Below are 18151 nucleotides of genomic sequence, written 5' to 3' on the forward strand. Positions count from 1 at the left end.
CACTATATACAAATGCCGCAATGTTTCTAGATAAAAAGTATGTCGCTTATTGAATGCTGCCAGTGAGCTTCCTAAGCTTGTCCAGTATAGGAAAGACTGACTGACAGAATGAATGCAAAGATAGCATTGTTTTTCTTTTCAGGAAATGTCAAGATGGCAGAGAATGAAAGCTGTAACATTCTGTATAGGCTCATTGCCCCCTAATGCGTTTAAAGCTTACAATTACAGTCTTCCCCAGCAGCAACTACAATTGCAATATACCGCATCCAAAAGCTAACCTATTTAGGTTGCTTGTTTACATTCATATGGCTGTTTGGTGAGTTCAAGCTGCTGGTTAACCTTTAAAATGCATTACTTGACTGGTGATCGAGAGAGATAGATGTGATAGAAGTGTATTAGAGGCTTTTAAAACACAGGATCATCAATCTTCCGTCAGGCTGGATTCATGCAGAAAGCTTATGTCGGAGGCACAAAGTAAATCCATAGACAGAGGCTGCACGCATCCATACGCACTTGTTTTTCCTGCTCTCTAAGGAAATGTCAGGGTAACGTTTCAGTCAGCTTGTGCTTTGCCTCTGAGAAATCTTAATAATTTAATATATATATTTTTTTCAGTCTGCCAAGCCCGTTGCTTATCATTTTCCTGATTGATACGGATGTTCAAAGATTCCTAAATCTGTTTAGGAACCGTGCTGTTTCTTCCATGCATAATTCTGTTTAGTCACTTGAGTAATGAGAGATATAAATTCTTAATTATTTTTGTGTTCTGAAAAGCCAAAAAAATATGACATCATAAAATGAGTGTTGTGTTTTCATCTTCCTGTAATAGTGCACATTTTAATTGCGTTGATGAAGTGTTTTGGTGTGCCCTGCATGGCGCCAGTAGAGCGTCATACTGTAATCCTGTTTACATTCTATAATAGGAGCATGTAAACGATGATACATAGTGTAAAAGACACAATAGAAAGTCTGCCTATAGAGAACATGGCTCACTGGTAATGAACACGGCTTCCTAGGCCTCCTTCTGGAAGCTATGATCTGCCCCAAACAGCTTATTATTTAAAAGGCCTGTTAAGGTGGGCCACAGTGAGCCCATGCAGTGCTATTCAGTGCAGGACAATGTGCTTTTGTGCTGGGCCATCATGTAACCCTGTGGGCCAATGTCCTATCCTCAGCTCTTCTTTGTTGTCGCTTCAGTTACTACTTTATGGTATTTCTGTTTCCAGTAAGGTAGAGTCCATATCATTTATTTCAAACTGACATAACAGACTAAGGTTTTCCCATACCCTCCAATGTTACCTCTTTGGCTGTTAGAGTGCCATTTTTTTTTTTATGGCCATGTTTTTTTTTCTTTGTGTCTCCAACTGCCCATTGTAGGTATAGGAAAAGGGTTGTAGCCACGCCTCATTTGCCCGTGACCACCCTTAAGAATAAAGCTAGGGCTTTGACCCTGCATGTTCCAGAGTTGCTAAGCTACACAGGTCACAGCTTCAATCACACCACACCTTGGTCCCTAGTTATTTCATGGGACCAAAGTGCGTTGTGATAGTAGCTGTTGTCTCCTTTCACAATGAACCCATGGCTACACCTGTATCTGCCCTACATGTCACTGTAAACCCTTTGTTAAGGTGGGTTTCTATATACACAGTCACTCAGCAGCTTTAAAAGATAACCTAGGGTCATAATACCCATGTCACCACTTTCATATCACAGCCAGCATAGGTTGGAATAAGGTTTAGGCCCTGGCTAGTTTGCCCCAGGTATGTGCACCTTTTTACACAAAGAAAGGACCTCCGTTTGAGCAGGCTTGCCCCTGCAATATCCCAGTTCCTAATCTCTATGTGAAAGGTGTTTTAATCTCCCCCGTAAGTCATTACTACCCTATAATGCACACTTGCTATCTTTTAAGATTGTAGCTATACTACTGTGTCGGTTTATAGTACATACAAACATACACCTTTTGAACTATGAAAAATATTGCCCCAGTTTTTGCTAATAATGTCTCTGTTCTGATAGTACTGAGGTCTGTGTGTAACTCCAGTCTCTCTGATGTACATTTATACTCCTTAATCATTACAGTTTACATCACTCCCAATTGTCACTTTTCATGCTCCAACAGGAATCATATAATGCTTTTTAAATACTTATTAGCTGCACCCCAATGTTCAATGATATGTTGTGCTTCTGTTTCAGGATGAGGACGATGGAGAGGAGGGCAGCCGGGTGGAACCTGTTGGTCATGCAGACACTGGCTTGGAACGCACCTCCAGCTTCTCCCTTGAGTGAGTCTTCCAATCTCTTTTCTATTAGCTAAAGATTTCATGCCATAGGAATAATATATGGTGCCCAAAATGTAATGTGATTATATGTAGTATACTGTGAGGGTGATTTACACAGATGTTTACTTTTTGGAAGGCCCATACACACTGTGAGCGGCTTTCAGCTCAAAGCCGCCCAGTATGCATGGCCCGGTGATGAGCACTCCCGCATCATCACTGGGACAGCCGCTTATCTGCTTGTGTTACCACCAGATGAGCGGCTTTGTGGACGGCTTTGCATAGCTCTGCACTATGCAAAGCCATCCGCTGAAAACGCCGGGCAGGGGGAAAGCCACTCTGTGTGTATGCACTGAGCAGCTCCCCCCCCCCCCCCCCCCCCCAGCGATGACAGAGGTCATCACTGTCCATACAAGCTGGACAAATTCGCCCAATGTGTATGGACCTTTACATTATGATCCCTACTGAGTTAGCATGAGCATAATTACTGTTCACACATAATAAGCTATATTAAGCCGCATTATTTACGTAAACATTACCATAGAGATGCGGTGAGCACTGAATTGTGGGATTTACATGACCTTTAGTAAACAAACCTTAAGTGTATACATCTGCTAAAGGGGACTATACAGTATTCCTAGCAATAGTCTGTCAAGTCTCACATACTCTATAAATGTTTAGTAACATTTCAGTCTTTCTCAGATGAGGGAGTACCCATGTAGCAGAAGTGAATATTAAAATATCTGTCGCTTATTCTCTTAAATATACACTTTAATATTCTATATTCTAACACATCCATTACTGTTATTCACAATAGCCAGTCACTCTGTCAGCATTATTAGCTTCCTTATATTTTCCCTCTGTTTCCATGCACTCAGACTCATTTTGAGGTATGTAACCTAATTATTCTTATCTCCTGTCACAATTCCCTTTGCTGTGTGTATTTGTGTGTGTGCACATAGGGGCCATTACTGTGATGTATTACAGCCCCTTTACTGCTGAGATGCCTAATAGATGTTCTCTGCTCACCGTACTTCATCTGCATTACAGTGACATGGTGAAGCTGGTGGAAGTCTCCAATGACGGTGGACCTCTAGGGATCCATGTAGTGCCTTACAGCGCCCGGGGTGGAAGGTAATGTGTATAGTGTGTCCCTCTGATATAATACAGTGGAGGAGTCCACCTTTTTCAGCTGATACAGTTGTGTGTAAATACAGTCCAATCCAAACATCGGCAACCTGCACATCTGGTTTATAGGCAGAAGATTAAAAAAACATTGTATTGCTGCTTTAATAATAAGACTAAGTAGAATATAATAAGCACTGCAGACAGTTTAGGTAGCCTATAACTCATCTACACCAGGAATTGGGCATTAAGCGACCCTTCAGCTTTTGATTAACTACACATCCCAGCCTTGTCTTTGGTTTTGGCCAAACAGCTTATTGCCCACCCTTGATCCACATATGCTATTATGAATTTTTGGGCTGTAGATGGAACTCACACTGTGCTCCCCATTATTCGTTTATGTATGTAAGATTGTACAGGTTGGGTCTACCTTACCCATGTATTCCAAAATCGGAAATATTCAAAATATTTCGTTTTTTTGTTCCCCCCCTCCCCTTTTTTTTTCATACTCCCCTCATTCTCTGATGTCTACGGCTGCCTCTGGGATCCTATTCAGTGCCATCTCTGGTCCCAAGGATGTCACCGCACTCGCGCAATGCACCCCTGGTACCGGAGATGCCGCTGAAGAATATCCTGAAGGATGCCGTGGACATCGGGGGACCATCAGGGTGCCACCGGGGGACCAGAAAAAGTATGGAAAAAAATATATATTCCAAAATCCCAAAAAACTCCTTATCCAAAATGCACGTGGTCCCGAGCATTTCGGATAAGGGTTACTCAACCTGTATATCTCTTTGAGCATAAACCATTGATAGACAGTTGACCAATCTTAAGTATGAAGACCTCAATAAAGTGAGGCCTTCCAGTGGGCAAATTAAACGGAATCCATCGCCCACTGGCAGTGGAAATGGCATTTTGTGAGCTGAACCAATGTTGGATGTCGGTTATGCTGTGCATAAGCAACATCTACTTTTTGTTTTACTTTTGAAGGGATCTTGTCTGTTTATTGCTATGTTAACAGTTACTAAGTAAGCAATCTGTATGATATTATGTGATGGCCATTATACATTTAACCAGAAAAGCAGAATTGCATAAAATAACTGGCACTTAAGTGATTGTGTCATATTTCGATAAGCGAATGGCTTTTTGACTTTTCTTGGCTTTAGTACTAATTTATTATTCTTTTCATGGTTATGATCCAGATATTGTACAGATAGATCAAATCTAAAGTATTCCTATGTCAAGTATACAATATTGGTGATTTATCAGGGTTGGGCTGGGTTACATATATCTTCGTGTGAATTACAGTCCGTTAACTTTGTTGCCGTTTGTGTTGAGCGTGAAGATAAATGCACATATTAAGTAAAATTACAGCCATAAATTGCTATTTAAAGACATAACATTCCAGTGAACTTTCCTATCAGCAGTTTTAGTGAGAGTTGATTAAAGGCGAATGGCATTTATATTAAAGGTTCTAATTGTGTACGTTTTTAGGCTTGATAAATGGTTGTTATGCTTCTAAGGCCTTTCTATACACAATAAATCTAGAGGCTTGTCCGGACCTCATGTGCAGGTAACTATATGTCTTAAGAACAAAATCGAATTAGTTGAGTTACATGAAAGCACTCTCATGGAATGCAACAACCTGTCTTCTATTTTTTGTTTCCTGAAACGTCTTTTTCAAATGCCATGAATTCTAAAGAGACAGTTTTTTTTTCTTTTCTGTACTTCATTGTTTCTGTTTTGTATTGTGTTCATTATATCTGTTAAGTGGAATAAGTCCCTATTGGAGAAAGAGTGCTATATAAATAAAATAATAATAATTATTAGCTAAAGCCAGTCAAAATGACAGACACAGGGGCAGATTATTAAGGGGGGGGGGGGGGGAGGGGTTGCACCTTCGCCACTCATACGGGGCTGGCTTCAGGACTCTCTGGTACTCAGCAGTTGATGATACAGTTGAAGCGGCGGGTGCTGTGGGAAGGCGGGGTGTGTGTTTGCACATGTGGGCGGCCTCTAGTGGCACCACAGAGGTGAGGCACAATATTAGGCTTTTATTATACAGGATTATTATTGTTTTGTACAAAGCAGTAAACCTTGAAGATCAGTATATACTGCTAATCTCCAAGCTGTGCTGATGTGCTATTGACCTGTCTTGAAAAGGACACGTTAAGGGTCGAAACGTCAATGATTATTATGTGATTGTTCAAATCAACTACTCCTTTTTTTGCATCAAATCATGAGTGCCCTCTGCAGCGGTTATTAGTGCTGGACTACTTGGAGATAGATATGTATACACACTTGTGCTTGTTCTGACTTAAGTGTATGTAGACCAATGGTTATACTGCAGATAAGCACACTGTACCTGTAAATGAAATATAAATAAGCAGTCTAATGAACAGATGTAATGACACTATGCATATTGTTCAAGCAATTCATTTGCATAATGTGCAAAAAAATTGGTCACATTGCCAAATTCCATAGTCCATCTATACAAAAGTTACGCATAATAAAAAAACATATATAAGAAAAGGATGTAGTAAATAAGGAAAAGTAAAGACAGCTGCCGTGCTGTCTCAATGTGAGCAGTTAATTCATGCAGTTAAAAATGCGGGGCGGGGGGTTCTAAGATAAATCTAGGTAGTGAACTTTGGGGGATGGGCAGAGTTAACAGTACTTGGGGCAGATGTATTAAGCCTTAACAAGAGATAAATGCAAGGTTGATAAAGAGAGATAAACGTCCAGCCAATCAGCTCCTTACTGACTTTTTTCAAACACAGGCTGTAACATGGCAGTTAGCAGGTGATTGGCTGGACGTTTATCTCTCCTTATCACCCTTGCATTTATCTCTTGTTAAGGCTTAATACATCTGCCCCATTGTCTGTAACAAGAAGTTGCAGTGGTAGCTTTCACATGTTGGTGTTGCGGGGGGCTGGCATCCCATCTCCTCCGCAGTGCACCTCTAATCTGTGAGTGTGATGGATTGGTCTTCCTTGACCATCCAGTGTCTTCCCTATTATTCAAATCACAGCCAATTTTGCAGGTTTTTTTTCTCCAGATCTGCTTTGTTAATGCAGTGTGGTAAAATAAATCGCAATTCAAAGTGTTCCGTCATACAGACTTAATCAGGGGTGTTCCAATATTGCCAAGCCCTCTTTATTTATTTATTTATTTATTTATTAACAGTTTCTTATATAGCGCACACATATTCCGCAGCGCTTTACAGAGCATATTTGAACATTCACATCAGTCCCTGCCCCAGTGGATCTTACAATCTATATTCCCTACCACACGTACATGCACACACAGACATTCTAGGGTTAATTTTGTTGGAAGCCAATTAACCTACCTGTATATTTTTGGATTGTGGGAGGAAACCGGAGTACCCGGAGTAAACCCACGCAAGCACGGAGAGAATATACAAACTTCGCACAGTTATACTCTCTTATGGGTGTATTTAGGTGTCATCCATTCATAATAGCAAAGTGGCTCATGAAATAACTGATCGTAATTGGTATGAATATACTAATCTATCCCTCCAGCTAATCATCACTATTGGCACGGTTTTCACCTTAAGGTCAGAACTTCCAAAAAGTGAGTTCTTTTCTGATCTTCTACAGCGAGCTTATGTGGAGAGTCTGTAATGTTACTCTTGGAGATCAGTTACTAGATTACCCCTGTGTGGTACATTGATTCATAATCCATAATGATCAAAGAAGATCGCAATTCTCATCTGGCAGCTTAACCGTTAAATGTGACCGTTAAACTGGTCCGACTTGTCTAAGGCACATGTCGCACCTCATTTCCTTTGAACTTCCCCAGCAGCCCCCCGGGAGTGCTTAAATATTACACTTGATGTACCATTTTTACATGCCATTTATTGCATATAAAAGGACTCCCAGAGAGCTACCGGGGCTGTTCAAGGGAAATCTTTCAGATCAAGCTTAAAAGCACCCACAAATCTTCACTGTTTGCTGCACATACGATTTATCTTAAGTGCAGCATGTTTGACCTCTGACTTTACACCGTTGCACAGTTCTGTGCACATCAAGTCGGAGGTTGAACAGTGGCCAAATCGCACCAGTGTGTGGGCACCTTTAAGAAGCTGTTCTCAGCAGCATGCAGTCTGTCGAGAGTTTCTTTCAGGGTATTAAAAACAATGAATGAGTGACATTATGTCCCTTATTTAGTGTTTTAGCACCCACAAGCCATAGATACACTAATGGAAGTGCAGGACCTGCTTAAGATGAATGGGAAATTGTTATATCTGAGATAGTTATGTGAAAGTTTCATTTCCATCTACATGGCAGCCATAATGTATGGATTATCGCTTTTATCAACGGAGTAGGACAGGAAAAAAAGAAACCCCTTCAGAGACTATACTAAGTGATTGCCATTGCCCCCCATCTACTTGCAGAAATCACACAAGTATTGTAGCGTGGTTTCCAAGTGAAACAACATGCAAACATTATGGGAATGAGAGTGTGCCACGTGACCATTTTATTCCATCGCCCAAAGTGTTTCTGCAAAAGCATATGACCATGGAGGTTGACGTGTTGGCAGTCATGTCATGGTAGAAAATTTGCTATTTCTCTAAGCATTACATAAAGCAGACAAAGGCAACGGGATGGCAGAGTGCAGACATTTGGATTCTTTCAAATAGAACTGACAGCAAAATCTTTATAACAGCATTGTTGCTCTGTTCTGTGCCCATCACAGTGACACCAGAACAAAGAGAATAGAAGATGCTTTATAGATTCCATGGACTATCAACTTATGCTGCTTTCAGACCGCATAACTGGCTTTGACCCTGTATTTGAAAACGTTTCCAAAAACGGGTCTGCCAGATAAAACCCCTTTCACACCGCAGCTCTTAAACGGTATATTACCGTTTAAGTGCCGATTTTTTTACACTGGCAGACCCGTTTTTGGAAACTTTCCAAATACAGGGTCAAAGCCAGTGCAGCCTTCAGCCCTCCCCTCCGTGCAGCTCCCCCCGCGCGCGTGTCGACGCCCCCCCCCCCCGTGTCGACCTACCCCGTGCAGCCGGTACCTCCGTTGTGGATCCCGGCACTGCAGTTCTGTATGGTCGGAAGCACTTATGGAAAAAAAGTGTCTTTCAGAAAATGGCTGCCCCATAGGAAAACCTGTTTAAAAAAACTGTCTTTCGTATGGGGGCAGCCATTTTCCAAAAGTCACTTTTCTTATAAGAAAAGTGACTTTTGGAAAATGGCTGCCCCCATACGAAAGACAGTTTTTTTAAACAGGTTTTCCTATGGGGCAGCCATTTTCTGAAAGACACTTTTTTTCATAAGTGCTTCCGACCATACAGAACTGCAGTGCCGGGATCCACAACGGAGGTACCGGCTGCACGGGGGGGGTGTCGACACGCACGCGGCGGCTCCAGTGCTATGAATATTTAATGAGCGCTCATTAAATATTCACTGTGCTGAATTTAGGACCCAGCTCATTGGCTGGGTCCTAAATACCGTTTCAGAACCCAATTTTGAGCCTAAAATACCGGTTCTGAAACGGGTAGGACCCTGCATTTTAACCGGTTAGAAAAAACGGTATTTTCTAACCGGTTAAGTGGTCCTGCACCTTTCAGACCGCACAGATTGCCGTTTTTAAAACGGTAAAAAAACCGGCAATATACCGTTTACAAAGTGCGGCCTGAAAGGGGCATAAGGTATATCACCACTCATTCTCAGAAGAAAAAGCACGTGGCTACCATTGATCGGCAGTCCATCTGAGAAATTTAGCATATTCAAAATGCATGCTTCTGGGATCCAGGATTCTGGATATTTCTACATGTTTAGTACTCTTGATACCCATACCCAGCATTTGGAGCATAATGCCAGTATGGAGGCCTTATTGACTGGTACAGCTCTCTTCATATTATCTCTCAACCAGGCTTAAGTTCGCTTGAACTCCCTGGAGCCCTGAAGCCACCAATATTGACTATACACACTCTGAGATTTTGTCTATGTAAGATTTTGACTATACTTGTACACAATATAGTCCAAATTGGGCTGCCTGCACAGTCAATTTTTTTGCTTTTTGCGATGCCGATCCCACGGGGGGACGCTCGTCGGCATCGCCAGCTGTATAAACACTGTGCAATCTGTACTATCTTTTCTGCAACCCTACTCCCATATGATATCATCATCATATTCAATTGCTTACCATCTAAAGAACCCTGAACCAGGACCTACTGGCCCATTTGGAAGTCCTCTTGTCCCATGAACATTTTGCCTTTTTCACCACTCCAAGGGAAAACTATTCCTGCCAACTATACATCCATAATAACAAGATACCTAACAATCATGAGTGGACAATACTATTTATTGGGAACCATCAGCTACATTAACTGTGCCTCAATTATCAAGGTTCATAATAGGGACAGGACTCCTACCAATAGGAGAGGGATGCCTTATTCCTCACCAGAAATTGTTTTAAACCCAGTTGGACCTACTGATCACTATTGATATGGTTTTGCCCTTAAGGTCAGTACTTCCAAACAGTGAGTCACTCACTTTTTGGATGTTCACTGGAGAGGACCAGGAGCTGCCGAGTGAATTGGCGGGGTATTGCATGCGATACCTTGTCCTAGTGGATGGGGGCCTTAACTCTCTCTGCACATGTTACATATGTCCTACCTGCAGTGTGCATGGTTTTACCCCGTGGGAAAGATTTTGCATTTATGATCAACTCTGAATCAGGCCCATGATGCGTATAGCAATTTCCTCACCAGAAATAGTTTTAAACCCACTTGGGCCTAATGATCACTATTGGCATGGTTGGGACGAACAACAAGTTGACATGTTTTTAATATGTTTAATAAAATGTACCTTTTCTATATTTTGAATTCCTATGCATGGGGATACTGTGTATTTAATTTTCTTCAAAGAAGCGCTGTTAATTTTTTTTCTTTATACATCAACCGGAGTGAATATCCCAACTATAAGAGCTGCTGGTTGAGAAAGTAGTCACGTACAAGCACGTGAAATAAAATCAGTTATTGATATTGGCACCTTTTTTTCAATAAAATAGATGCATTTCTTTTTAAATATTTGATCCACTGTAAACAGAGTCATCATCTGTAGGAGCTTGTCTCACACTGAGTGCGGAAGAGGCCAGCCTTCCTCACCTGTTTCCATTGCTGGAGTCCAGTCACTGGCATTGTGGTATCGGTATGGGCAGGAAAGGCGTTGTCTGTCCTCTTCTTTCCAATTTCAACTTACAGAACCCGTATTTGCACTGCCACTAATAGGATTAGGGGACAGTGGGTATCTGTTTAAGTACTACCTTCTGTAAGGGGACATAGCATTCTGGAAATTCCATGTTTTTGAGGTTATTAAGTGGTAGTTTGCCTTATTCCTCTTTGTGGTTACCAAATGATTTGTTGTAATCTACAAATTTTCTGGCTGTAGGTTTGCACGGACGCCAGCTGTTTTGAGTCATATAGGAAATAGTGTTATACAAGGTTGGTGCACAGTGATGTTTCACTCTGTTTAATCCAGTTTACGGATCATTCACTCTGTTTAATCCAGTCTGTCATTTAGGAAGGTTGAGAAACCTACCTAAATGACAGACTATACGTAAACCAATATATCACATTTCTACAAACTTTTGGTTTGATTTTTGGTTTTCATTCTTTCAGTAGTAAGAGATGAGTTAACAGTCTCGCAACCATCAAAACATTTAAATATGTGAAGAATTTTGTATAGCAGTAGGAAATTGAACGAAAGCGTTCTTCTCGCATTCGGTGCCGCTCACTGGCAATTGGTTGTAACTAAGTTGTGCTCCACATGCGGCAAACAGTTGTATAGGAAATGAGACCCAGCAGGGTTTGTGTTTTCAGTGCAATCCCTGCAGCAGACTGATTTTGAAAGGTGTAATGGAAAGCCAAATTCCTTTGCTTAAGGCATGTACTTATCCCAGCATTGTTTTAGATAAATGTCTTCCCAACCTCTAAATTGTGATTAGTGAGCATCCTAGGGAAAAAAATAAATTTAATATGTTCTCCGTAAACAGAAAACACCATTTCTAAATCCTCTCTGATTGTCTGTAATTTAGCTGAGTTCTGTCTTGGAAACTCTGCAGGGTTTTGTTCATTGTATTTTTTTTATCACATCTTTTATTTAAAATAATTGTTTTCCTTATATCCGCTTGCTTCAATGTTTCTTGACCTCCTGGCGCCACTTATTTGTCTGTTGAGATGTTAGATCAGTGATCGGTAAATTGGTGTTTGATCTAAAATGAAATGTGTTTCTGTGTTGGGAACAAACCCTCATTATACGCGAATATTTGCTTTAAAGGGAGGGACATTTTTAAGTGTGTGCAATGAAACTACCCTGACCACTGATAAAATACATTAGAGTGTTTTGCGAGAGGAAATATATACTTCTCATTAGCGGTTTTCCTTCTTCATCTCTGACCACTGCCGTTCAATGCGACACTCCACTTGAAACCGCTCAACCGGTTTCAAACAAGCCATGCTGGTGTTGAAGCGCCTCTGCCATGACCTTCCAGTAAATCATGTGGGCTGAAAATGGTAAACACCAAGTGCCAAGTTCTTGGCTATGAGTAGATTGGAATTGTTATGGGCCATAGCCAAATTTCTCACAATTTTTCAGTTTGCCATATGGGCATGTATCCATGCAGAGTGCTATCAAATACCATCAATGTTGCTGATGATATTCACGGGAATGTTTGTTTACTGTTTACAGCACATCATTGTGACAAAATACTGAACTCTATCGACAGTCTGATGATATCTGTAGATATACAGCTTACGGTAGTGTATGTCATGTTAAGCACATAATGCTATGTTTCTGAAGACTGCTGAGTGAGGACATTTAGATGTTAGTAACTTTCTCTGTCAGGTTCTGCTTGTCAGAATCAAGAAAGTTTTCTTTATTCATTTTCCCCGTTGTCCAAATCCCCCTGTGGTTGCTTCTCTTTTATGCTCTCATTATTAACTTTTGATTAATTTTTTCTTTGTGATTTCCAATGGATTACAAGAGAAAATAGCTCTCGCCTGTGTGGATTTGCTCTACTTACTGCGACTTAGGACAAGTGATCAACCCTTCATGTGGTATGAAGCCAAAGTCTTTGCAGCACACATAAGAGGCAGATCCTATAAAATAATGTGTCTCTATGTGTGTGTGTGTGTAATAATAATGAGTGCATACCTCTGACCAGGGTACCACTTGCTGGTTCACGCCCTGTCTGGGTTCTGCTCCTCATCTCTGAACTACACCCTAGTGCTTAGCCTGCACGGATCTGTTTCATCACATCTGGGATAGAATGACTGAAAGCACATGCTTGTGTTCCAAGTCAGAGGTTTTGACGTTCATTTTCACTCTCTTCCTGGGTTTAGCAGGCATTGATTGTGCACTGCAGCATCTATCAGAGCATAACTGAAGACACCTGCATCAGATTAGCAGGCTTCAGCTTGTAATAAACTCAACCTGAACTGTCCATTAGTGCATGGAGAGCAAGACTGGAGCTAGGCAGTATTAGTGTCCCTTTTATGCAAAGTGAGTGCAGTAGCTTCAGCCTAATGTTCTGTATTTCTAGAAGTAATACTTGAAAAAAATACACAATTTACCTGTTTTTTTTTTAGTTTACATGCAAATGAGCTAATTATGCAAAAGAATAGTGTTTCTTTCATGTTCGGTTTTTTTTCTATTGGGTTGGTGAATTCTTGACCTGGCACTAATTTCTATCAGTGGTAGCTAATGAGACTGACAACAGACTTGGATCATTACTAACCTACTTGTTTTGAGAGCTTCACAGGTAACTCAATTTGTCATTTAAGAATAAATGAATATGTAGATGTATAATACACTATATATATCTGATTAAAAGAGGACCTTAAAGACACAGACAGCAAGTGCTATCCTCATGATGATTCTCAAGGTGCCCACACACTACTACTCAAGTATTCGTGTCTTCATGCTTTTGGGTATTTAGGAGTTGGGGAGCTCAGCCATTAGGTTGCGTTCAGCCACGTCCGGGCGCTCGGATGCTCAGATATTCGGGCACTTAAGCGCATTCGCACAGTTGGGTATTTGGAAGTTGGTGTGCTTGGGTGCATTTGCGTGCTCAGGTGTTCGGGAGCGCTCAGGTGAGTTTGGGCACTCACGGCTTTTGGTGTTCAGGTGCGTTCAGCCACATTCACACGATCTGTTGTTTGTACGAGTTTTGGTGCGTTTGGGTGCTCATGGATTCCGGTGTTTGGGTGTGTTCACACGCTCAAATGTTCGGGCGCGTTCATGTGCTTGGGTTTTCTGATGCGTTGACACGCTTGGGCGATCAGGTGTTCGGGCACTCATGGATTCAGGTGTTTGGGCACGTTCGGATACTCAGATATTCAGGCACTTGTGTTAGCGCAGTTGTGTACTTGGCAGTTAGTGCTCTCAGGTGTTCGAGCGCGTTCACACAACTCTTTGTCAAATTGTAATCTTTGCACAAAATCATTTGGCCAGGACTGAGTTCATGGGAAATCTTAAGAACCCAGATCTTTCTAGTGTGTGGCCTATACCTTCACAAGAACTGGGCAGTGGAGTCAGGTGAGATTTGGCATTTTTAGGCTTACCACACCCTGGCCGATCTTGCCTGTCCATGTGTGTAATTTGTGTGCACATGTTGGTGGCCAGTTTGAAAATGAATCAGCATCACTGGTGCCTGGAAGTGCAGTGGGAAGATAATTTGTTATACTTATAATAATAACGGTCATACTCTGCCCTCATTTGCCAAATGTGTGTGTTTTGTGCCCACGGCTGCCATATTAGGGTTTTCAATGACGTAAAGGAACAAATACACACAGACAATTTCTCTCCAGTGTTTGGAGTGGTAATAGTGACAACTTTAAAATAAAGTAGATGAAGCACTTCAATACTTTCACGAATGTAACAACCATATTTAAATTGGATAAATACAAACAGCAAATAACAAAATAGTCACATTTACATATTTACCCCCTTAGTTGTCCGGAGATTAAATGTTTATTGCGTGTGGACTACTGCTGCTGAGAATTATGGGAAGAATTTTATTAACACTGCTGTGCATATTATAACAATACTTTTTCCATAACTGTATTCTCTTACACCTATCACAAGAACACCATGTTGTTTTAATTAGCCATATCGTTCAAGGCATAATTTCTTCCATAGACAAAAGCGAATCGGAGTATAAAATTGCTTCACTCCCTGGTTTTAAAATAATGGCATTCACACTGCATGATACCAGAAAGTTTTATCTATCAAATTAAACTTTTATTTATTCTTGCTTCTCTTGCCTGTAGCGGAGATGAGTGATTTTGTCAGTTTTACTATAAACTACTTGGTATAATATTGTTTTTATAAGTATAGCATTTGTAGTATGTAGCAATTTAAAATAAATGCTTTATTTGTTTTATTTGTAATCAGGTTTCAGCTTTCAATAATTCAGTACTAGTCTGTGGTGTAGGTAATGGTGCACTTCCCACTGAACATGTGAGGTACATCCTGACTGGCTCACGAGACCGACAATAGGGCCGAATTCGGACCATTCCCCAATGTTTGGGCTTTGCACATGCGTGTTTATGCGCACATGCAAACCCCAGGAGTAAACCGATTCGGCCAGTTTCACATTCACCGGGCCGTTCATTCCAGAGGGGGCAGCGGACAGGGGGCTGGAGCAGGGAGATGCCCAGAGCTTTATGGGCATCCACATAAAAATGCTGGGTGTTCCCCTGGGAATGCAGGCGTGGCATTGCCTGCTCGGGGCAGGAAGCTGTCATCACATGACATCAGTGCCCACCCCATATTCGTCGACCAGCATCGGTTTTGACTGCCGTTTATTACTGAAGGGTTGAATAATCATTAGATCGGTGGGCGGTGCTTACCTGTTCGCTAGGCTGCAAGTGTACACAGCATAGCGAAAAGGTCTAAGTCCGGCCCAATGAGCGCTACCCTATGGGCTCTTTAAAAATTGCCAGCACGGCGGCAGTTACATTTGTAGCAGTGTTTGGTTGGCACTCTTTGGTTCATCTGCAACTGATTGTTTCTTTAGATTTGGCAGGGAGTTTGGCAACTGCACTGTGAGTAATGGGTGGCCTATTAGGTTGATGTTTGAAATAATTTGCAATAGCATGTGTGCTTCATTCTCCAAATAGCAAGGCGGTCTCCACATGTTCTGTTTGTGTTCGTGCCATTTTCATTAATGTCAGTACCTGCAAAACAAAACAGTTAAAACTCCAGAATGAATAAAGAAATGTTAACACAAAGAAAATCATTGTTTTTCATATGAAATTCTGCATCTGTTTGGTATGTCACATGTTGACTTTCCTAATAAAATATGGTACTTATGTAATATCTGGACTCCCGTTTTTCTTATAAGACCGCGTCCCCTCGCGGGGCTCGCTGCGCTCACCATGCTTCGGGCACGGTGGCTCGCTGCGCTCGCCACACTATATAAAATCAACTCCATGCGTAGTTGGATAGTAGGGGTATGAAAAAATCTGGTGCATTTAACATGGGAGTCCAGAGTCCAGATAATACATAAGTACCGAAATTATATATATATATATATATATATATATATATATATATATATATACACAATACAGTGCACAATGCAAAAAAAAAAAGGTCAATATGGTATTATATACCAGTCCCAAGGATAGACGCAGTCTTAATTTGTCCTTGCTGGACGCAGGTGGCTCACAGCTTCATGCTATTTTTTTATGCACTGCTTCAAACAAGCCGGCCTCTCCACAATACTGAACCCAGCGGTTCTCCCGAGTCCAACACGGGGAGTGTATTATCTGTAAAAGACAGAGGTGGGCGCTCCAATGGTGCAAAGATTACCACTTTTTAAAAGATGATATTTATTGAAAGATTGCACAAAACAAGGGATGGGTAACGTACCATGTATGGCGGCTTACAATTCGCCGCACCGAAAAGGCATAGGACGGTGCTGGGCACCTTTCAAGCGTTGGAGAGGTTACACTCAAGGCTCCACGGTCGTGCTTGACGCTAGGCCACGCCCCCGGACCACTTTATGTATGTATATGTGTGAGTGTATAATTAATTATACATATATTTAGCAAGTGTTCTTAATAACCCCCTGTTTTGGTATATATTTTCTTATTTTTGATCAAGGTCTTATCCTCTTGTCTGCTTACACGTTTGTCTTCAAAAGAAAAACGAAATCTATTAAGATGTGTATGCTTTCCGCTAGTTTAACCTTGTTTTCTTTAGGGAATGTTAATATTTTGCTTTGCTCATTTATTGCGTGAACATTGTCATCTGCAGAAACCATTAAGTACCCGTACAAATGCTGCATGTGTAATCATTTGCAATCTTAATGTTGCAGAACCCTTGGATTATTAGTAAAGCGGCTCGAGAAAGGTGGCAAAGCTGAACGAGAGAATCTTTTTCATGAGAATGATTGTATCGTCAGAATTAACAATGGTGACCTTCGCAATAGAAGATTTGAACAGTAAGTGCATTCTGAGGCTTCTGCAAAAACCGAAATGTCGGATGACTTTCTAACGCTACAAAGCATACAGCATACATTGTTGCGTATGAAGCTAATGTCAAAACAGCTTTAAATCCAAGGTTATTTGCCCCACAAAGAACTGTACCACTATGAAGCTTACGTCCAATTTTAAAGTAGACCTGTGATCCTAATACACTGTACCAGACACCTGTAATTTGAGTTTATTCTAAATATTAATGTTTAATGCCTATAGAAAATAATCATGTCCGGTTAAAATCACTACCATTTGCCGCATTAAACCCCAAAAACTAAAGCAATTTTTTTTCCAGCTTTTATACATTTTAGCTTTCACTATTGAACTAAAAGCCAACAATTCTGCAAATTTATTATAAAATGTAGTTTAAGAAAGGGGTGTAAAGCAACCTATAGCACTCCAGCTGCTGTGGAACTGCACATTCCAACATTTTCTGCCACCATTTTGGCATGCCCCAACAGCAAGTGTAGTTCTACATCAGTTGGTCCAAGCACTGCCTCCTCCATCAGTGTGAATCGCTCGACCTGGTTAACCTGTTCACACTGCACAGCAACACGGCAAAAAAACGATAAGAATGCTGGGTTGCTGGACCCGGTAAGCCAGGCATATCCAAACTATGGCCCTCTAGTCTGTAAAACAACAAGTCCCAACATGCCTTGCCACAGTTTGGATATTAGGGAATGCTAAGACTATGGCAACGCGTTCTGGGATGTGTAGTTACCCAACAGCTGGAGGGCCATAGTTTGGACATGCCTGCGGTAAGCGCTTTAAAATCGCACCTATTACTGTGTCAAACCCGCATGAACCCACTAATTAAGTGCAATCTGAAAGGGGTGTTAATGTTACAATAGATTGGGGAGCACTGGACCATTCTTCTTTCGCAGATTTGTTCACGTTCAGACAAATTTCTTAGTGAGTGGCGATGGACTGCCCTCAAAGTCTGTACTGAGGTTTCCTATCGGAATTAGGAGTCCATTTACTAAGTCTTCGATAGAGATAACGTGGACAGAGATAAAGTAATCAGCTTCTAACTGTCATTTTACATGGTGTATTTGAAAATGTCAGAGCTAGTTGGTGCTTTACCTCTGTCCAATTTATCTCTATCAGATGCTAAATAAATAGACGTAGTCAGGAAACTGGCATGGCCACTCATGGACATTCATCTTTTGATTTTTAAGCTATAGCTGTGTCTTCATACATCTTACCCCCATAAGTCACGCAG

At 41.2% G+C, this 18151-nt stretch overlaps 1 protein-coding gene across 21 annotated transcripts in view; it reads left to right on the top strand.

The window, feature by feature from the left end:
- The window catches only part of PARD3 (par-3 family cell polarity regulator), a 508043-nt gene that overhangs the window by 226050 nt on the left and 263842 nt on the right, over window positions 1-18151 (top strand). For all 21 annotated transcript variants that reach the window (XM_083188844.1, XM_083188831.1, XM_083188826.1 and 18 more), the window contains 3 exons: window positions 2194-2282; window positions 3327-3410; window positions 16770-16895. In XM_083188844.1, coding sequence (XP_083044970.1) covers window positions 2194-2282; window positions 3327-3410; window positions 16770-16895 — 299 coding nt within the window. The remainder of the gene's footprint in view (window positions 1-2193; window positions 2283-3326; window positions 3411-16769; window positions 16896-18151) is intronic.

This window comes from Crinia signifera, chromosome 5, assembly GCF_055691185.1.
Source record: "Crinia signifera chromosome 5, ASM5569118v1, whole genome shotgun sequence".
Classification (NCBI taxonomy): domain Eukaryota; kingdom Metazoa; phylum Chordata; class Amphibia; order Anura; family Myobatrachidae; genus Crinia; species Crinia signifera.